Genomic DNA, 22071 nt, shown 5'->3' with positions numbered 1-22071 from the left:
ATGAAGTGGATGCTATCAAAATGCCACTTCTCCTACATAAAGCTCAACATATGATGAACATCATTTTTTAAAATGTATTCTTTATTTAACTAGGCAAGCCAGTTAAGAACACATTCTTATTTATAATGACGGCCGACCCCGGCCACACCCTAAGCCGGACGACGCTGGGCCAATTGTGTTCCGCCCTATGGGACTCCCAATCATGTCCGGTTGTGATACAGTCTGGAATTGAACCAAGGTCTGTAGTGACACCTCTAGCACTGAGATGCAGTTCCTTAGACTGCTGCGCCACTCGGGAGTCATGCACTTCAATGGGTAGGTCCACAACGGAGTGGAATGGCAATGCCCCATTGCATTTGAAGGCTCTGTTGCGAGATGGACATACCTTAAAATGTTTTCAACCTTGTGTCGTCCAAGGAATTATTATCCTGATGATAAGGAAATAAGATACAAGCCCATGCTCTTTTTCCCACAATGCTTTGGTTCTGACTTCAAGTTGCAATTGGTGAGGAGCATTTTTGTGATGGTTTTCTCAAAATATAACCAGGTAGGCTACTGAGAACATACACTACCGGTGAAAAGTTTTAGAACACCTACTTGTTCAAGGGGTTTTCTTATTTTTATTTTTTACTATTTTCTACACTGTAGAATAATAGTGAAGACATCAAAACTATGAAACAGCACATATGGAATCATGTAGTAACCAAAAGGTGTTAAACAAATCAAAATATATTTTATATTTGAGATTCTTCAAAGTCACCACCCTTTGCCTTGATGAAAGCTTTGCACATTCTTGGCATTCTCAACCAGCTTCATTAGGTAGTCACCTGGAATGCATTTAATTTAACTGGTGAGCCTTGTTAAAAGTTCATTTGTTGAATTTCTTTCCATATTAATGCGTTTGAGCCAATCAGTTGTGTTGTGACAAGGTGGGGGCTGGGGGGGGGGAGGTCGATTTGCTGCAAAGAAACAACTACTAAACGATACCAATAATAAGAAGAGACTTGCTTGGGCCAAGAAACACGAGCAATGGACATTAGACTGGTGGAAATTTGTCCTTTGGTCTGGAGTCCAAATTGGAAATTTGGACCGCCATTCCTTTGTGAGACTAGGTGTGGGTGACAGATGATCTCCGCATGTGTAGTTTCCCACCGTAAAGCATGGAGGAGGAGGTGTTATAGAGCGGGGGTGCTTTGCTGGTGACACTGTCTGTGATTTATTTAGAATTCAAGGCACACTTAACCCGCATGGCTACCACAGCATTCTACAGAGATACGCCATCCCATCTGGTTTGGGCTTAGTGGGACTATCATTTGTTTTCAACAGGACAATGACCAAACACACCTCCAGGCTGTGTAAGGGCTATTTGACCAAGAATGAGAGTGATGGAGTGCTGCATCAGATGACCTGGCCTCCACAATCACCCGACCTTAATCCAATTGAGATGGTTTGGGATGAGTTGGACTGTAGAGTGAAGGAAAAGCAGCCAACAACTGCTAAGCGTATGTGGGAACTCCTTCAAGACGGTTGGAAAAGCATTCCAGGTGAAGCTGGTTAAGAGAATGCCAAGAGTGCAAAGGATGGCTACTTTGAAGAATCTCAAATATGGATTATATTTTTGATTTTTGGTTACTACACGATTCTATAGTTTTGATGTCTTCCCTATTATTCTACAATGTAGAAAACAGTAAAAATAAAGAAAAACCCTTGAATGAGTAGGTGTCCAAACTTTTGACTAGTACTGTATATATACAGTGAAAACTGTATATTTTTACCAACAATTATATGGGGAATTGTAAATTATGCAGACAATTATATTGATGGAATCGACAATCTATCTGCACTATTAAAGCTGATCTACCCCCCAAAAATAAAATAATATATAATAATAATCAAATTGGGTAAATGATGGACCATGTAAAATCGTTGATATTCAAAGATGAGGCATGTAGAGCATGTATGTATGTATGTATGTATGTATGTACAGTGGGGCAAAAAAGTATTTAGTCAGCCAACAATTGAGCAAGTTCTCCTACTTAAAAAGATGAGAGAGGCCTGTCATTTTCATCATAGGTACACTTCAACTATGACAGACAAAATGAGAAGAAAAAAATCCAGAAAATCACATTGTAGGATTTTTTATTAATTTATTTGCAAATTATGGTGGAAAATAAGTATTTGGTCACCTACAAACAAGCAAGATTTCTGGCTCTCACAGACCTGTAACTTCTTCTTTAAGAGGCTCCTCTGTCCTCCACTCATTACCTGTATTAATGGCACCTGTTTGAACTTGTTATCTAATATAAAAGACACCTGTCCACAACCTCAAACAGTCACACTCCAAACTCCACTATGGCCAAGACCAAAGAGCTGTCAAAGGACACCAGAAACAAAATTGTAGACCTGCACCAGGGAAGACTGAACCACTGGGAAGACTGACTCTGCAATAGGTAAGCAGCTTGGTTTGAAGAAATCAACTGTGGGAGAAATGATTAGGACACGGAAGACATACAAGACCACTGATAATCTCCCTCGATCTGGGGCTCCACGCAAGATCTCACCCCGTGGGGTCAAAATTATCACAAGAACGGTGAGCAAAAATCACAGAACCACACAGGGGGACCTAGTGAATACCTACAGAGAGCTGGGACCAAAGTAACAAAGCCTACCATCAGTAACACACTACGCCACCAGGGACTCAATTCCTGCAGTGCCAGACGTGTCCCCCTGCTTAAGCCAGTACATGTCCAGGCCCGTCTGAAGTTTGCTAGAGAGCATTTGGATGATCCAGAAGAAGATTGGGAGAATGTCATATGGTCAGATGAAACCAAAATAGAACGTTTTGGTAAAAACTCAACTCGTCGTGTTTGGAGGACAAAGAATGCTGAGTTGCATCCAAAGAACACCATACCTACTGCGAAGCATGGGGGTGGAAACATCATGCTTTCGGGCTGTTTTTCTGCAAAGGGACCAGGACGACTGATCCGTGTAAAGGAAAGAATGAATGGGGCCATGTATCGTGAGATTGTGAGTGAAAACCTCCTTCCATCAAAGGGCATTGAAGATGAAACGTGGCTGGGTCTTTCAGCATGACAATGATCCCAAACACACCGCCCGGACAACGAAGGAGTGGCTTCGTAAGAAGCATTTCAAGGTCCTGGAGTGGCCTAGCCAGTCTCCAGATCTCAACCCCATAGAAAATCTTTGGAGGGAGTTGAAAGTCCATGTTGCCCAGCAACAGCCCCAAAACATCACTGCTCTAGAGGAGATCTGCATGGAGGAATGGGCCAAAATTCCAGCAACAGTGTGTGAAAACCTTGTGAAGACTTACAGAAAACGTTTGACCTCTGTCATTGCCAACAAAGGGTATATAACAAAGTATTGAGATAAACTTTTGTTATTGACCAAATACTTTTCCACCATAATTTGCAAATAAATTCATTAAAAATCCTACAATGTGATTTTCTGGATTTTTTTTGCTCATTTTGTCTGTCATAGTTGAAGTGTACCTATGATGAAAATTACAGGCCTCTCATCTTTTTAAGTGGGAGAACTTGCACAATTGGGGGCTGACTAAATACTTTGTGTGTGTGTGTGTGTGTGTGTCTCACCTCCATCCATCATGGCGTAGGTAGCTGAAGGCCCCGTCTATGATGCTGGCAGTGAACTGGCCTCCTGTGATAAACAGTGTGTTTACTGTCACCAGCTGGCCTCTCAGGTGGGGGGGGGACGTCTCGGCTATGTACACTGGCACCGTCATGGACGCAATACCTACTCACGTGGGATGGGTCAGAGGAATAGTGAAGACACAATGAGGAGTGTAGAACTGTAGTGTAGGGTGAAGATGCCCCTAGATGCTAATCTTGGATCAGTTTAGCATTTCCTCCACTAATGGTTAAGGTTAGGATTAGGGGAGGGGAAGCTGATACTAGATCTGCACCTAGGGGAAACTTCACCCTGGAGCATATAATACAGTCAAAGTTTATGGATAAGTGCAAATTCAGCTTTTATGATCAATTCAGTTCACTGGTTTACCTAATTCAAGAACAATGGTATAGGATCTGAGTTAGGCATGAAACAACATATCCTCTCCACACTCCCCTACCTCTGTCAATCAAGCGGAATCGGAGTGTCTTCAGTCACATCTCTCATCTAGAGAACCTAATCAAAACACTCAACCACAGAGCTGCTGCACCAATCACACACTAGCCATTAGGGCACTAAAGAGCCCTCATCATTTCACACAACATCAATCATGTCTGGCAGACTGAACAACATCAATCACATCGGTCATCTCTGTAAGCAGATCTACAACATAGATCTCAAGTGCATCACCTACATAAGAGATATTGTAGCCTATACCAGCATGTAAGTCAGTGTTGTTCTCAGCTGCTGCAGCCACTGACCACGCCAAAACGACTACATATTTACACTGACTGTTAGAACAAACAGCATGTGTTTGCCCGGATTCATCTGACAAGGGCCGTGACATCACCACTCCGCGCCACACCGATAAGGGACTATTAACAGCACCCAGAGTGCACTACTTCCCGTCTCTCCTCCAGTTATCCGGCAGACGACGTAGCTACCTGTTGCCGTGGGAACCGCTTGCTTCGCCATGCAACCACTCAATTATAAGACACCGGCTGGAGTTAATATCTGGGAGACGCGAGACGTTTTATTAGCATTTCATTCATTTTCTTTTAAACACAGGTGTGAGGACTTGAGGGATGGGTCCTACTGTTAAAGGGAGTGGCCCTAGGGTTGCCGCTCATACGGTACACACCTGGGGTGACCAACCCTAGAGGTGTGGTTGATAAGAGTTTCCAACTACACCTGTAGAGCTACTAGCTGTGCAGATTTTTTGCTCCAGCCCTGCAGTGACCTAACACACCTGATTCAGCTGATCATGGTCCAGACTCAGAGTGAGGGCCTTGATTAGTTTACTATTTCAGTCAGGAGTGTTAATGCAGGGCTAGAGCAAAAGCATGCATACCCACACATACTCCAGTGGGCAACACTACCAAGTAAACAACTAGAGCGGCGCATGCTTCAACATAGCTAACAGGTTCTCCTCTGTTTGCTCTTTCTGTCAAAAGGCTGCTCCTCTACACATCACATTTGACATGTTTGTCATTTTATTTTCATCATACACATGCAGAGAGCAGAACAAATAACTGAACCAAACACGTGGTTTTGAATGGAATTAAGAGTAGTGGAGAGTAAAATATAATAAAGGAGAGAGAGTGTGTTCATGTTTTTGGGATGTTATCCTAATATTAGATAAAACCCTAATGCAGGACATGCACTATATATTTGCCATGTTTTTGCCGTCCCAGGTGAATATTCATGACGGGGTGAAATCCTATGAACTTGGGATAGGAGCAGTACGTCGGGACACGCCTCGTTTGAGCGGGTCTGGGGCGCACCGATGATGGCTGTTCCGTTTTCCAGACCCCTGTTGGATGTCCCGATAATTTTCTGACGTCAGAAATGTTGGTTGTGCACCTTGCAGTATGAGAAGTGCTATAACGCAATTGGGCAAGGATTACTGCGAATAGCCAATGAGCACTCAGCATGTGAGACCAAAACAATGATGGCGAATTGGAAAGAAACAACATACACCATGTGGACCGAGGTGGTGGAAGACTGGTGATTGGTGGAGCTGTGGACAGAACACAACTGCCTTTTCAATATTACCTCCACGTCTTACCGTGACAGAAACCAAGAAGATATTTTCATATTAAGTCAATATTCTGTATCTCTGTCTCTTTTTTAAAAATGTTTCTGCACATAATGTGCACAGTAATAAAAAGCAGCTTGCTGTTTGCGTTGGAATTTTTTTCCTAAGACAACTGAGAAATGCAGTGCAAGATCAATTAGGGAGTCATTGTGTAATGTGAGTACCACCATCCTGGGGTTGAGGATGGGCGGAATTAAAGATTTGGGACAAGGAAATCTGAAAATGTGAGCGTGTCCAAGTTAAGATTTTAGAAGTTGTGTAGTGCATGCCCAGCATAACTAAAACTTAATGTAAATCTTAACTAATGTTCAAAGAAATGTTCCCGGTTTGCTGAGAGTGGGAGAGCCCTCCTTTCCTCCCAATCACTCCCTACTCCTGTTATCAGCGACAGCCTTTGGTCAGTCCCTCCGGTCTCCCCAGGCCTCTACTCAGACACATGTGGAGTCCACCACCACCAAGACTCGTATTTTATTTAACCTTTATTCTATCAGGGAGTCATACTAAGACCAAGGTCTCTTTTACAGATGAGCCCTGAATGACATAAATACAAACATCAAAATATAAATACAAAATGCAAGCAGAAAGAAAAACACGGTGTGAACGAATCAGCTTGTCCGAAACACCCTAACACAGGCGGGAGGCACAAAATGAACAGACGAGAGGCAGTGGTTGTGATTCCTTTTCTTGTTATTGTTTTCTAAACGGGTCTTCTTTTGCCCGACAAAATAACTCCAGCACAGGGTAACGTCCAACACTGAAACGCCGGTGTAACAAAACAAAATAAACCTACACTTAGCCGTTGACCAAAAGGCTGTGGCCAAAAAGGGAAAACAAAACAAACGGCTAGTCCTGTCTTTAGACTATCGTCTACACATAACTGTTACGGGAGGAACACTTCCTCGACCTATAGCCTGCCTTGGTTAACAGAGAGCCAGTAAAATAAGCTTTTTCTGTGGTAGGAAAATCCGACATTCTCACAGGTCCCCGTCTCTACTCCCAATCCCACCCCCCTCCAGGCACACCTAATATAGACACAAAGCAATTAGTGGGCCCAGATGTGCAGGATTGGGAGTAGAGACGGGGACCTGTGAGGATTGACTTTATACTGAGTACCTATCCCCTGAGGAGGGTGCTGTCGTGTCGTCTTCCTCCGGCCGGTCACGGAACTCTCACAATGGTCATAAAAAACAAAACACATTCATCAGTAATAATAAGGTCCTCAATCAGCTTTCTGAACTGCCCTCAAGGCACAACATCAAATGTAAGAACATTTTGAAGATTCTTGCACCTTATTTGTGAAACACAACTAAAAGCTGATTTACCTACCTCAGTAGAGACCAAAGGAATTTTCAGTTACCACACCCCGTCTCCGGTATGGCTAACCCATATGTCTAAAGTTTAGCAATTACTTTTTTGTAAAAGGGCTCTATAAGTGAAAACATAGCATTGTATCGTGCAATATAACCTACGTGACATCAAAGAGGGCCAACCAACTTTCTGGGAGAGAATGCAGTGACGAGTACTACAATTGTCACCTGTAATAAAGTGCAATGCTCTATGATGGCTTTAACCCTAGGATGCATAATAAACATGAAGCCCCAAGAATGCATATGCCGGGTCAAAATGACCCGATAATGTAATATCTGTGTTTTATTTATATGGGTCTTGATAGTATCACTGCTCTTTAATAAGCTTTACGTATCGGCCCAACGGCCTTCGTCAGAGCGGGTCCCTTATTTCTTCTCATTTTGTTCAACTATTTCCATGCACCTGCAAAAAAACATTTATTTGAAAGTCCAAAGTTCATCATCAATATAAAAAACCATTTAGAAAACATGAACAAAAGGAACAAAGTGTGCATGTGTGTGATGCTTCCTTAAGCTGTCTTAAGTTACAAACCACAAGCATGTGACGGTGCTCTTTGCAGACGGGTGAATTGCACTGAGAACACCAGCAGCTGACTTCTCTATCCTTTGCTCTTGGGCAGAGCTGGCACCTCTTCCTCTTTTGGCCCTGGCTCTTTTGGCCCTGTCGCCATAGTCTAGGACCGATAGGAACGTGGACTGAATAATCTATTTAGCGAGAGGCAGGACCGATTTCTAATAGAAGACCATTTTTATTCTCAGCTTCTAAACTAACACATCAATATGCGATATCAAGCCTCCCAGGCGGTGCAGTGGTCTAGGGCACTGCATCGCAGTGCTAGCTGTGCCACCAGAGACTCTGGGTTCGCGCCCAGGCTCTGCCGCGACCGGGAGGTCCATGGGGCGACGCACAATTGGCCTAGTATCGTCTGGGTTAGGCCGGTGGGGATATCCTTGTCTCATCGCGCACTAGCGACTCCTGTGGCGGGCCGGTCACAGTGCACACTAACCAGGTCACCAGGTGTTTCCTCCGACACACTGGTGCGGCTGGCTTCCGGGTTGGATGAGTGCTGTGTTAAGAAGCAGTGCGGCTTGGTTGGGTTGTGTTTCGGAGGATGCATGGCTTTCGACCTTCGTCAACAGGAGTTGTAGTGATGAGACAAGACAGTAACTACTAACAATTGGAGACCACGTAATTGGGGAGAAAGGGGGTAAAGATTCCCCCCAAAATATGTCATATCAAACTTATTTTTATGAACTCTAGAGGTCAACAAAGTGTTTCTGTAATACAATGAAGTCAGACCATGGGGCCAATAGAATACACAACAGTATCATCAGCAGGTTATCATTTAATGAAGCTGCCTTTTGAAGCCAGTTGAAGACAGGATGTGAACAAGCAACTCGGTGGCATTCTCTCTTTACTGTGTCGCCACCATGCTCGATGCTATGTACAAGAATCGCTGCTTCAATGAAGACAAGAAACAGGGTTTATGTGAAATACAGACACAGCTGGACAAGTTGGAAACGGACACAGTGACAGTGAGCACCGAGGAAGAGAGGCCACGGACAGACAGAACTGAAACTTCACTGCTTGACATGTATGATGAAAACCTGGTTGAGAACGAAATGACTAAACAAATTAACAACGAAACAGCACAGCAAGTAAGTGAAAAAAATAGGTTTTGATTATGTTTATACTGGTAATGGGGACATACGTAAATGCCAACAAAATAACTTGTTGGTCGGTGTGTGTGTGTGTGTGTGTGTGTGTGTGTGTGTGTGTGTGTGTGTGTGTGTGTGTGTGTCCTTTATTTAACTAGGCAAGTCAGTTAAGAACACATTTACAATGACGGCCTACCCCAGCCAAACCCAGACGACGCTGGGCCAATTGTGCGCCACCCTATGGGACTCCCAATCACAGCCGGATGTGATACAGCCTGGATTTGAACCAGGGACTGTAGTGACGCCTCTTGCACTGTGATGCAGTGCCTTAGCACACACACATGGACGCAGTGGTCTAACTATTTAAATGTACTAGAATGCTTAAAAGGCCCAAAGATATATATACATCAGTTATCGGTATCAGTTTTTTGAGGGCAAGGAAAATATCGGATATCGGCCAAAAACGTAATATCGGTGCATCACTAATAATACAACTGACAATATCATTCATTAGAAACAGATCATAATCATTCTGTACCTTATAGACAAACCACAGAACAAGTATGCATCCAAAATAGCATCCTATTCCTTATTTAGTGCACTATTGACCAGAGCCCTATAGGCCCTGGTCAAAAGTAGTGCACTATGAAGGGAATAGGGTGCAATTTGGGACTATGCACAGTTCACCCCTAGCTCTCCCATGTGCTCACCTAAAGGTCAGCTCACCAATAATTTTCCCAAGATGGTGAGATGGACCACACCCCAGGCTTGTGTTAAAGACCAGTCAAAGGTATTCATTTCTGCCTCCTCCTGACAAACGGCAAGAATGACCTTCCCGCTTTCCCTCAGAAATGCTAAGCAATTAAATGTATGAAGAGCCCGGCCTGCCACCATGTAAATGTGATTGGATGTGTGACAGGATAGGTTCGGAATACAGTGGGGTCCGAAATTATTGACACACTTGGTAAAGATTAGCAAAAATGACTGTATAAAATACTGAGGTATATTGTATACTCAAACAAGGGAAATTATATTCTGTTATAATAATACAATTGCCCCGAGAAAGATTTTTTTTTACGAGTAATAATTGTTTTTCTCATACCCCAGGTGCAATACCTTACCCTGCAAGGATAATGGCATTAAGTCTTTTTCTAAAATGGGAGGGATCTTAGACCATTTCTCCACACAGAATCCTTCCAGATCCTTGATATCCATATGTGAGCAAAACAGCTCCATAACGTCAAAGGTCCACCACTATTTTTTTTACAATAGGTATGCAGCCTTATGCTCACGCATTTTCATTTCAATGCCAAACCCACCACTGGTGTGTGTGGCCAAAGAGCTCTATTTTCATGTCATCTGACCAAAGTACCGGTTCCAATCCAAGTGACAATGCTGTTTAGCAAACTCCAGGCATTTACATTTGTTGGGATGACATGAAAATAGAGCTCTTTAGCCACCCCCACACCAGTGGTAGGTTTGGCATCAAAATGAGTAACACATGAGCAGAAATAAACCCCATACCTAGAGATGGAGAGGCAAATGATATCAATGTAAACCCGCGTGACCTGATCAATTAACTATTTAAATGGCCTGATAAATTGCCTCTTTCAATCTTGGGAAAATAGCAACCATTCAATGTTTTGAAAGATTGATGGGTCTGTGGGGTAATATTGAGAGAGTTCACTGTGTGTGTGTGTGTGTGTGTGTGAGTGAGTAGTTTTTGTACTTGAAAGATAAAAGGCTGATTCATATTCTCACAGGCTTACTCACTGGGTCTAGTGGTGTCCAAAAAAAAAGATGAGCTAAATCACTATGACTAGTACATTCAAACAGCAAAAACGCACAAAGCATAGCACTCTTCATCCATTCCTCCACTTATTGTGCTCAATGAAAGCGAGAATTAAGACAAGGCTTTTTACAGTGATGACTTCCAAGCACGGCACACTACTTTACCACTACATGATTTTCCTGCCCAAAGTAACTCCAGACTATGAACATTATTCTACTAAGCACGACACGCAAATCTTCATTCCCAATCAAAGACAAGGTCAAGACTATGAGTCACCCAGAAGTTGCTAGAAATTCCTTTGGTACGTCGAATTCTCATTGAATGCCAAACAGCATGAAATCTTGTAAAAGCCTCCTACCTCCAAAAAGACCATAGGCCTAGGCACTGAAGTCAAATATCAGTAACCCTGGAAACAAGCAGTCCCAAAGTAATGGGATGAAGTTAGCAACATCTGGTTTGATTATTGTTTTGGTATATGGCTAAATAAAGTATTGACTATCCTTTAAATTTAACCTACATAGATGTTGGGCAATATAACCCATCACATTCACAACTAGTTAGGCCCGCCCACGAGGATACTACTGGCACACGTCTCACTTATTTCTCATGTTAGATGACTCGATAGCTTAAGAAGTCTTTTCAGTTTTGTATCAAGTTTGCCAATCAAAATACTGCAGCCTACAAGGCAAATGCAAGTCAAACTAAATGCATGCTCTTCAACCGATCGCTGCCCGCACCTGCCTGCCCGCCCAGCATCACTACTCTGCACGGTTCTGACTTAGAATACGTGGAACACTACAAATACCTAGGTGTCTGGATAGACTGTAAACTCTCCTTCCAGACTCACATTAAGCATATTCAATCCAAAATTAAATCTAAAATCGGCTTCCTATTTCGCAACAAAGCATACTTCACTCATACTGCCAAACATAACCTCATAAAACTGACCATCCTACCGATCCTCGAATTCAGCAATGTCATTTCCATAATAGCCTCCAATACTCTACTCAACAAATTGGATGCAGTCTATCACAGTGCCATCCTGTTTTGTCACCAAAGCCCCATATACTACCCACCACTGCGACCTGTACGCTCTCGTTGGCTGGCCCTTGCTTCATACTCGTCGCCAAACCCACTGACTCCAGGTCATCTACAAGTCTCTGCTAGGTAAAGCCCCGCCTTATCTCAGCTCACTGGTCACCATAGCAGCACCCACCCGTAGCACACGCTCTAGCAGGTATATCTCACTGGTCACCCCCAAAGCCAATTCTTCCTTTGGCCGCCTTTCCTTCCAGTTCTCTGCTGCCAATAACTGGAACGAACTGCAAAAATCACTGAAGCTGGAGACTCATATCTCCCTCACTAGCTTTAAGCACCAGCTGTCAGAGCAGCTCACAGATCACTGCACCTGTCATCTGTAAATAGCCCATCCCCATACTGTAGTTTATTTATCTTGCTCCTTTGCATCCCAGTATCTCTACTTGCACATTCATCTTCTGCACATCTACCATTTCAGTGTTTAATTGCTATATTGTAATTACTTCCCCACCATGGCCTATTTATTGCCTTTACCTCCCTTATCTTACCTCATTTGCACACACTGTATATAAACTTTTTCTACTGTATGTTTGTTTATTCCATGTGTAACTCTGTGTGGTTGTATGTGTCGAACTGCTTTGCTTTATCTTGGCCAGGTCGCAGTTGTAAATGAGAACTTGTTCTCAACTAGCCTACCTGGTTAAATAAAGGTGAAAATGTGCTGTCATGGCCTACCCGTACACAGATAACCTTGTCTAGGTGAACGAGATTAGCCTGAAGTGAAAAGTAAATTCAGCAACTCTCTGAGGACAGTGGAAGTTGATAAAGGAGATTCTTTATTGTTAAAAGTAAAACCCACGCATTTTGGTCATTGGCCTTCATCAAGGTTTTACTAATCTCTCATTGACATACCAGATCTTCGGTTCTGGCCTTCTGTGTTGGTTGTAGATGAAAAAGGAAGATGCTTTTATATATTTCAAAATGGCCTCCTATAGGCTAGGGGATCAATCACAATCGGACACAAAACATGATGTGATTGGTTGCAATCAGTTGCAAAAACCTGACAGATAGGCGGCCATTTTAATATACATAGCCTAGGCCCTACTGCTAAACACCTCCTCTAATATTCTATATGTAAAACTCTGAAAACCTCTGGGGCACATTACCCATTTTAGGTTGGAAATTTGTTTCTAATATTAATGTAAGAACATTTCTGGTGAATCTGGAGGTTATAAATCATACAATATCTTAATGTGCAGAAATAAATCGTACAATATCTTTAGAAATGTTGATTTTGATGAGTTAGCTAGCTAGTTAGTTAGCATCTGCTGGGAATTAAGAGAATTTGCAGGTAAAAAAAATGCATGTGTTAGGTCTACATAAAAACCTACGCATAGGTTATTAGTGAGATGTGCAATGCCATTTTGTTTCTATATTTGATTAGTCTAATAAAAATGATAACTAGCTTTCAAAAGTCAATTACTCAAAAATGACTAAATTAAACTGATAAAATGGGTTTTATCACAGTAATTTTCAGCGGACCTCTTGCCCCAATAGTTGGGCAAGACACCCCTTTTCTATCATTTTTATTTTAATAACTAAAACGTTGTCAACTGTGTCTCCCATGCTAATTGCGCATGGTGTCTTGTGAATGAGATAAGTAAACAAGTGAAAAGTTGCAGAAACCTTACCAAGTCCAAGCCCGACAATGAGACGTCCGACCAGTAGAACCTCCTTATCAGGAGCTGCGCTAAGCACTATTCCCCCAGCTGTGAAGATAAAACTAGCCAGGAGGATGCAGACCCTGCGCCCGAAAACTCCGTTCAACAACCCGCCAGCCAACGCGGACAGCGCGGCGGTAGCCACAGTACTAGAGATCAGAACCTCCTGCCATAGGGCGCTGAGATTCATCTCCCTCTTGAGCAGGAGCATCGCTCCCGAGATTACCCCGGTGTCATAGCCGAACAGAAAGCCACCCAGCGCGGAGAACGCAGCTAGAACATAAACAAACACAGGTGTGACATCTTGCTGGAACTGTTTACGCGCCTCTCTCTCCAGGTCCCGGGTGGAGGTGGCGGCAGTGGCATTGGCAGGGACATCGGCAGCCTGGCTGTTGATGCTCGCGTTGGACGAAGCTTTGATGAGGCTCCGCTCTCCGTCATCGTTCACTTTCTTCCTCCTCTCACCCATCAGGTTGCTCATACTACGAAGATTATAGTCATTGTCGCTCGATTTTCGGGACATAAGGGAAACAAACGCACCGACGAAATGTTCACAGGACTGTAATTGGTTGGTTAATTGTTAAGAGATGTTTGTTGTCCTCACAGTCGAGCAACTGGTCCAAAAACCGTTAATTATTAATAATTCGAGTTGACAGAAGTTGGTCTGTAGCCGTGGTCACAGGCTACAGAAGTGGTACTGATGAGGGTTACTCTTTAATTCTCTGTCTCTCTCTCGCGCTCTGACGTAGAGGTATTGCTTTGCTGCAAGCTGCCATATAGACACTGGCCGTGTTCCAGAGAATCAAAATTACTGCAGGTGACTGCCTACTGACTGATTTACCTATCACCTTGCATCATAAATAACCTATAGTGCAGGGCTATTCAACTGGCGGCCCAAAGGACAAGCACTAGCGTTTTTTTGTGGTTTCTTGCACCTTTGTGGCATATTGATTTTTTGTTGTTGTTTTCTTCATATGAATTTGGCTCTAGCACTTGAACGGTTTAAGCTACAAAATATTAGGACCCCATTCCTGAAAGCTGCCAGTCTAACACATATGTGGCTTCTGTTTCCCTTTCTGGACAAGGACTTGTTAGAAGGGAGTGTGACAAAAAAAACGTGCCTAATGACTGAGGGACACGAATTCAAAGCATGCTTCTTTCAAAATGACGTATTACTTTGAATAATATTTTAAATAAAACATAATGGTGAACAAGCATTGTGCCTTTTCTATGATGATCACATTTTGGGGTTGCACATGGATTCACGTTGGTTGAGTGCTCTCCACTTCTATGCAAATTACTTTTAGCAACATTGAATTTTAAGGAAAGTGCTTTATTTGCGCTTGCATTTCTTTGTTTATGCTCAAAATTCTTTGCATGTTTCGTCACAATATTGTTTTGAACTGATGCCCGACTGAGCTTTCTACTCACAGGAAGTTGGTGGCACTTTAATTGGGGATGACGGGCTCGTGGTAATGGCTCGAGCAGAATAAGTAGAATGGTATCAAATACGTCAAACACAAGTTTCCATGGGTTTTGCTACAATTCCATTCGCTCCATTCCAGACATTATAAACCCTCAGCAGCCTCCACTGGTTCTACTCAATGCATGTCAATGAGCACAGATGAAGATTTCATAAAAAGTGCATTACAGTGGCGGGGAAATACTATGATATTCAAAAGAGGCAAATAATTGTCATAATTTTGATGTCCCCAGATTGACTTTAGATGCAGTATAACGTTAGCTAGTTCAAATTGTGTGGACGCCACCGGATTTTAGCTAGCTAACGTTAGCATTGACTAACTTTGCTAACTAATGACAACATTGCCATATGTCTGAAGTAAATTTGATGACATGATAATGCTGGCAAAGTTGTTTCCTACTAAACATTTGACTACTTTAGCAATGTCATTGTATTTCCAGGCACTATAGTGTAATTTAGACAATAGTAGTTAGCCTCCATCCAGAATGACTGAGTTTACCACTTTTATTTGTATTTTGTATTTAACCTTTATTTTACTAGTCAAGTCAGTTAAGAACAAAGTCTTATTTACAATGATGGCCTACCCCGGCCAAACCCGGACGACGCTGGGCCAATTGTGCACCGCCCAATGGGACTCCCAATCATGGCCAGATGTGATACAGCCTGGATTTGAACCAGAAACTGTAGTGACACCTCTTGCACTGAGATGCAATGACTGCTGCGCCACTCGGTAGCCCTTTAGGGTAACACTATGTCGCCGGCAGAGGGTGATTTGAGACCGTTCATAACAATGACATGACGCGACCGAGTGACAGAGGTGCAATTAAGGTCACACCCATAATCTCCCAGCCTACTCCAGTGTCCAAGAACCCCGCCTACCTCCTCTGGAGTGCTACGCTGGAGATTCCAGAACCTGTCGGGCATTTCTCTCTCAGTGCACCATCATTTTCAAGCTGCAGCCTTCTTCGTTCCACTCGGACCGCTCGAGGATAGCGTACATCATAACGCTGATGTTTGGAAGGGTACTCGCCTGGGCCACGTCGGTGTGGGAGCAACAGTCCGCCGTCTGCCTCAGTCTGGAGGACTTTGTGGAGGAAGTTCGTAAGGTGTTTGATTCTCCGTTGTCCGGGAGAGAGGATGCTCGTTAGCTGCACCAGCTACGTAAAGACTCCCGTAGTGTGGCCAACTGGCAAGTGTCTTCACTGACATTTTCAACCTGTCCCTGACTGAGTCTGTAATACCAACATGTTTCAACCAGACCACCACAGTCCCTGCTCCAAAGACCACTGACATAACCTTCCTAAATCACTGCCAACTCGTAGCAATCACGTATGTAGCCATGAAGTGCTTTGAAAGGCTGGTCATGGCTCACATCAACACCATTGTCCCAGAAATCCTAGACCCCCTCAATTTGCATACCGCTCCAACAGATCCACAGATGATGCCATCTCTATTGCACTCCAAACTGCCCTTTCACACCTGGACAAAAGGAACACCTATGTGAGAATGCTATTCATTGACTACAGCTCAACATTCAATACCATAGAACCCTCAAAGCTCATCAATAAGCTAAGGACCCTGGAACTAAACACCTCCCTCTGCAACTGGATTCTGGACTTCCTGACGGGCTGCCCCCAAGTAGAAAGGGTAGGTACAACACGCTGATCCTCAACAAGGGGGCCCCTCAGGTGTGCGTGCTCAGTCCCCTCCTATATTCCCTGTTCACTCATGACGACATGGCCAAGCACAACTCCAACACCATCATTAAGTTTGCCAATGACACAACAGTGGCAGGCCTGATCACCGACAACCATGAGACAGCCTATAGGGATGAGGCCAGACAACTTCTCCCTCAACGTGAACAAGACAAAGTAGATGATTGTGGACAACAGGAAAAGGAGGACCGAGCACGCCCCCATTCTCATCAACGGGGCTGTAGTGGAGCAGGTTGAGAGCGTCTAGTTCCTTGGTGTCCACATCAACAACAAACTAACATGGTCCAAGCACATCATGACAGTCGTGAAGCGGGCACGACAAAGCCTATTCCCCCTCAGGAGACTGAAAAGATTTGGCATGGGCCCTCAGATCCTCAAAGTTCTACAGCTGCACCGTCGAGAGCATCCTGACGGGTTGCATCACTGCCTGGTATGGGAACTGCTTGGCCTTCGGCCGCAAGGCTCTACAGGGGGTAGTACGTAGAGCCCAGGATATCACTAGGGCCAAGCTTCCTGCCAGTCTCCTCTATACCAGGCGGTGTCAGAGGAAGGCCCTAAAAATATTAAATGACTCCAGCCACACAGACTGTTCTCTCTGCTACCGCAATGCAAACGGTACTGGAGCGCCAAGTCTAGGTCCAAAAGACTTCTTAACTTAACAGCTTCTACCCCCCAAGCCATAAGACTTCTGAACAGCTAATCAAATGGCTAACCAGACTATTTGCATTGCCCCCTCCCCTCTTTTATGCTGCTGCTACTCTCTGTTTTTTTAAATCTATGCATGGTCACTTTAACTATCTACATGTAGATTTTACCTCAATTACCTCGACTAACTGGTGCCCCCGCACATTGACTCTGTACCGGTACCTCCTGTATATAGCCTCGCAATTGTTATTTTACTGCTGCTCTTTAATTATTTGCTACTGTTATTTTTTATTTGTCTATTTTATACTTAAAACCATTTTTTTCCTAACGGCATTGTAGGTTAAATACTCGTAAGTATGCATTTCACTGTAAGGTCTATACTTGTTATATTCGGTGACAAATACAATTTGATTTGAAGTCTCTGAATGTCCTTGAGTGGCCCAGCCATAGCCTGGACTTCAACCCGATCAAACATCTGTGACGAGACCTGAAAATAGCTGTGCAGCAACGCTCCCCATCCAACCTGACAGAGCTTGAGAGCATCTGCAGAGAGGAATGGGAGAAACTCCCCAAATACAGCTGTGCCAAGCTTGTAGCGTCATACCCAAGAAGACTCGAGGCTGTAATCGTTGCTAAATGTGCTTCAACAAAGTACTGAGTAAAGGGTCTGAATACATATGTAAATGTGACATTTAAGTTTTTTATTTGTAATAAATTAGCAAAAATTTGCAAAAATCTGATTTTGCTTTGTCATTATGGGATATTATGTGTAGAATGATGAGGGGAGAAAACACAATTTGATAACTTTTTGAACAAGGCTGTAATGTAACAAAATGTGGAAAAAGTCAAGGGGTCTGAATACTTTTGAAGGCACTGTATATTAAAGCAACAAGGCAAAAGGGGGTGTGGTATATGGCCAATATACCACGGCTAAGGGCTGTTCTTAGGCACGACACATCGCGGAACGCCTGGACACAGCCCTTAGCAGTGGTATATTGGCCATTCTGTATACCGCAACCACCAAGGTGCCTTATTGCTATTATAAACTGGTTACCAACGTAATTAGAGCAGTAAAAATAATTGTTCTGTCATAGCCGTTGTATACGGTCTGATATACCACGGCTGTCAATCAATCAGCATTCTGGGCTCGAACCACCCAGTTTATAAATTATATCATATTATATTATTGTCACTTTTATGTCCAGCAGGAATAGAGTTAACCCATTTTAACAAAATCCCTTTATGATGAGACCACAAAACTTACAAAAAGCCAGTCTTTACTACAGATGTCCAGCTACTGTATAGTGCCAAATGCAGATTTTACCTGTAGGGCAATAGTTTTCCAAAATGGCCGCCAACCAAACTTCATGGGGCCAAATTATATAAATAACAGGTATAATGCCTAATTATGTCTTTAATGGTTAGGGTAGTGTGGAAGACTAGCCCCATCCCTCAGCTGCTTATTGCCCCTTTAATGGGACTGAGGGGTCAGAATATCAACAAAAATCTGTGATGTATGGACACATTTTCCCAAATGACTATAAATAGCATTTATAATCTGTGTGGACTGGAGACAACTCACCAATAGGACCTGTGGTAATTAAACTTTTTATTTTATTCTTAAGCTTCCTAAAATATGTATTGGTGCTTGGAAAATCAACTGAGACATTGATTTTAAAAAATTTAATAATGTATTTGTATTTGTGTATTTAAAAAACAATCATTCATCCAACATGGTGTACTGGTGCAGGGGAAATTCATTAAGATCCAAGGATAAGAAGGGAGAAATAACATTTATTCACTAAATAACTTTGTACATTTTTCAGTTGTCGGGTGCCCAACAGAGATGGCCCTGACACATTGAGTGTCAGGGCCAGTTGGATGACTACTGTTGTGGAGGGTAACTGAATTCTGTTTTTTCAGCTAGTGCACATCGGTCGAAAGGCCTTTTTCTATATTGCATCTACTCTGTTCCAGTGCAGGAAGTTAACCATTGTATGTAGCATATTGTTGATTGTATGTATTCATTAGATTTCACATAGGACATCTTCTAATGATCAACACAGCACTTTTAGCACTTTTTAATCTAAAAGACTGCATCTCCAATTTGAAAATGATTTTCTTATTTTATTGAAATTTTTATTTTAGTTATACGAGTACTGTATGTTTGCCAATCGTTTCATGAACTGTAACCACATTGGTTTTGCTGATTTATTTTAAATAAAGTACTGAAGCTTCTACATTGAATAACCATTTACTTAACACAATCAGTTGACTTTCATTGATTCATTTGCACTAGCATAAGTATTTATTAAGATGAATCTGATACATTAACATCAGTATTGATTAGCTGAATTCAACGAAAGTTGCTAATTCAGTGCTAATCCTATCAGAGATGTATAGGTACGCTATTACCTACCAATCAGGATCAGTTTCTAGGGCAATTCTATGGCTGCCATGGGTTCTCAACCTTTCCTCTCTGGGGCATACTGAGACACCCGTCAAATCTGGAGACCCTGTAAGAATAATACATATATTTTCTGAGATAATATTTTAAAGATGAAACCCTACTGAAATTAAATGGCTCAATGTCACTAACACTAACCCTTTAGTCTTCATATTAAACAAGAATAATATATTTACATTTGAAACAACAGTGCTCTTCCATAAAATGTTTCCTTCTTGTTGCTGATGTTGTTCTATTCATGTTGGCATGTTGATAGTATATTTTGTTTTTCCACGCTTTTCCATAGACCCGTCAGAACTCTGTAAGCCCACTAGGTGTTCTAGCTCCCCTGGTTGAGAACCATTGTTCCACAGCCTCCTGTCTCATCCTCAGTTGAGGGAGAGCGACATTGTTTGAAACTCTATATCAAAGAAGACTGGAAGACTTTGAATTCGCATGGCTACACCCTGCCTGAGAAAAACATTTGTGAGTTTCACGAGGGAGGAAAAAGGACCTTAATCACTGCAAGTCTGTAGAAGATTTGTACTTTAACTCTGCATGACAGGCTTGTAAAATACGTTGTTTTTAGTAGTAGGACTCAAGGAGAGGATTTACAGTGTATCATGGAGTCTCTCATATGATATTCTCTCCATGAGTACAGCAGTTGTGTGTGTGTAAATGTGTGAGCGTGTTTCTGTGTGTAATTGTGTTTTGCATCTGTGCCATAGTGTTCCGTGAACCTTGTGGACTCTCTTCTCCAGGATACCTATGGATGGGTCCTACCTCTCTCATGGACACTCATGTTTTTTAGGGGAAGACCTGCATGTTGACATGATCAAAGAGTTCGCGAGTGGTGGCCTGCGGTTACTCACTACTGTAGAATGGATGTTATAGTTTCAGCCAATCAACGTCCAGGATCCAAACTACCTGTGTTATAATACCTCTTTGAGATAAAGGTTTGCTCTTTGACCAAAGTCCAGTCAGTGAAATCCTCTACCAATCTAACACATCTCTCCATCTCCTCGTGGGACCTCTGCTGCTACACTGGTAAAAAAAATGTTTTTATCAATATATTGTATTTCACAACATTCCTTGTGTTAGATCATGTGTGTTGCTCACAGTATGTTGATTGATTGATTGATTGATTTGACAATAAACAATCCAAAATAACCGTGACGCTTACACACTAAGTGCCACAAACAAAGACAACATCCCACACAGAAAGGAGGGCAAAAGGGCTACCTAAGTATGGTTCCCAATCAGAGACAACGATAGACAGCTGTCCCTGATTGAGAACCATACCCGGCCAAAACATAGAAACACAAAATCATAGAAAACAAAACATAGAATGCCCACCCCAAATCACACCCTGACCAAACCAAATAGAGACATAAAAAGGCTCTCTATGGTCAGGGCGTGACAGTTGGTGTTATAATTCATAATAATATCATGAATCTCTGTGATGGTAACTAGTTGGTACTCATTTCATCATCAGGGCATTCAGGTTAGTAAGGATGTATGCCTCCTAGTAGATGATGATGAGAAACAGTCAAATTAGATGCACTTGGAAATAAGCATTTGGAATTAATAGTGGTCCACACAGAACATGCAAGGAGAACATTCTGGTGTCTCTTTTGAAAAATACGTATCCTGAAAAGAGAAAAATAAAGGTTAAATTAGATTAAATAAGCCTGATTGAAGTATTGGCCAGACAAGCAGAAGCTAGGGAATAGTGGCATTATCTTGTGGAAGCCTTATGTTCCACATAGGAATGAAGACGACTAAGTAAGTTAATAAGTTTTGAAAGGCCGCCTGGCTTTTATATTTGCTGCTGTTGACTATGGCAAATGGGATTACAGTGATTGTGTCTGCATTTATTCAGCCATACATACTGTCCACACACATACATTCACTTACAGATGCGTACAAGGTGGCTCCACCAACCAACATGTCAGCCATCTTGGGCCAGTGCCCCAGGAAGAGTGACTGTGACAGGATTTTTTAAGTTCTACATGGCTGTCTCTGTCCTTGGGGCCTGTGGAGGCAGTGGGGATTGGAATCACTTTTGTATTGATTTGTTTGCAACCTTTGTTTACCCTCAATGTGTTGCTTTTATTTTGTTTCAGATCTATACACCCCGATCTATACACTGGCTCTTGGAATGCAGACATGGATAGTCAGAACTCTGGGTAAGTAAGAGAAGTTTGTGGAAGGTATGAACAATCTTAGAACCTTGAGGAAGGCCAAGGCTACAGCACTGGAGGCCAATGGGAACAACAATCACAATGGACATGCCATGGTCAGCATTTTTAAGAAGAAAGATGATCTGGACAGGGACAGGGAGAGCACTATCTGAGATACCGAAAAGAGGTTTCCAAAACCAATGGTTTCTGATCCTGTTTTATGCCACGGCCATGATCCACCCAAAGTGTTTTGGGGTATTTGGTGACCCACTTGTCAAA

The 22071-nt window shown here is 42.6% G+C and overlaps 1 protein-coding gene across 1 annotated transcript in view; it reads right to left on the bottom strand.

Annotated features, from left to right (window-relative positions):
* Window positions 1-14001, bottom strand: part of LOC115133240 (proton myo-inositol cotransporter-like) — a 66683-nt gene extending 52682 nt beyond the window's left edge. The window contains exons 1-2 of the mRNA XM_065021758.1: window positions 13291-14001; window positions 3612-3771 (exon numbers count right to left, since the gene is read on the bottom strand). Of these exons, the coding sequence (XP_064877830.1) occupies window positions 3612-3771; window positions 13291-13843 (713 nt within the window). The 5' untranslated portion in view covers window positions 13844-14001. The remainder of the gene's footprint in view (window positions 1-3611; window positions 3772-13290) is intronic.
* Between the last annotated feature and the right edge of the window lie 8070 nt (window positions 14002-22071).

Source organism: Oncorhynchus nerka, linkage group LG8, assembly GCF_034236695.1.
Source record: "Oncorhynchus nerka isolate Pitt River linkage group LG8, Oner_Uvic_2.0, whole genome shotgun sequence".
In the NCBI taxonomy this organism is placed as follows: Eukaryota; Metazoa; Chordata; class Actinopteri; order Salmoniformes; family Salmonidae; genus Oncorhynchus; species Oncorhynchus nerka.
Note: the sequence above shows the minus strand (reverse complement) of the source record. Positions and strands in the feature narration are given on the sequence as shown.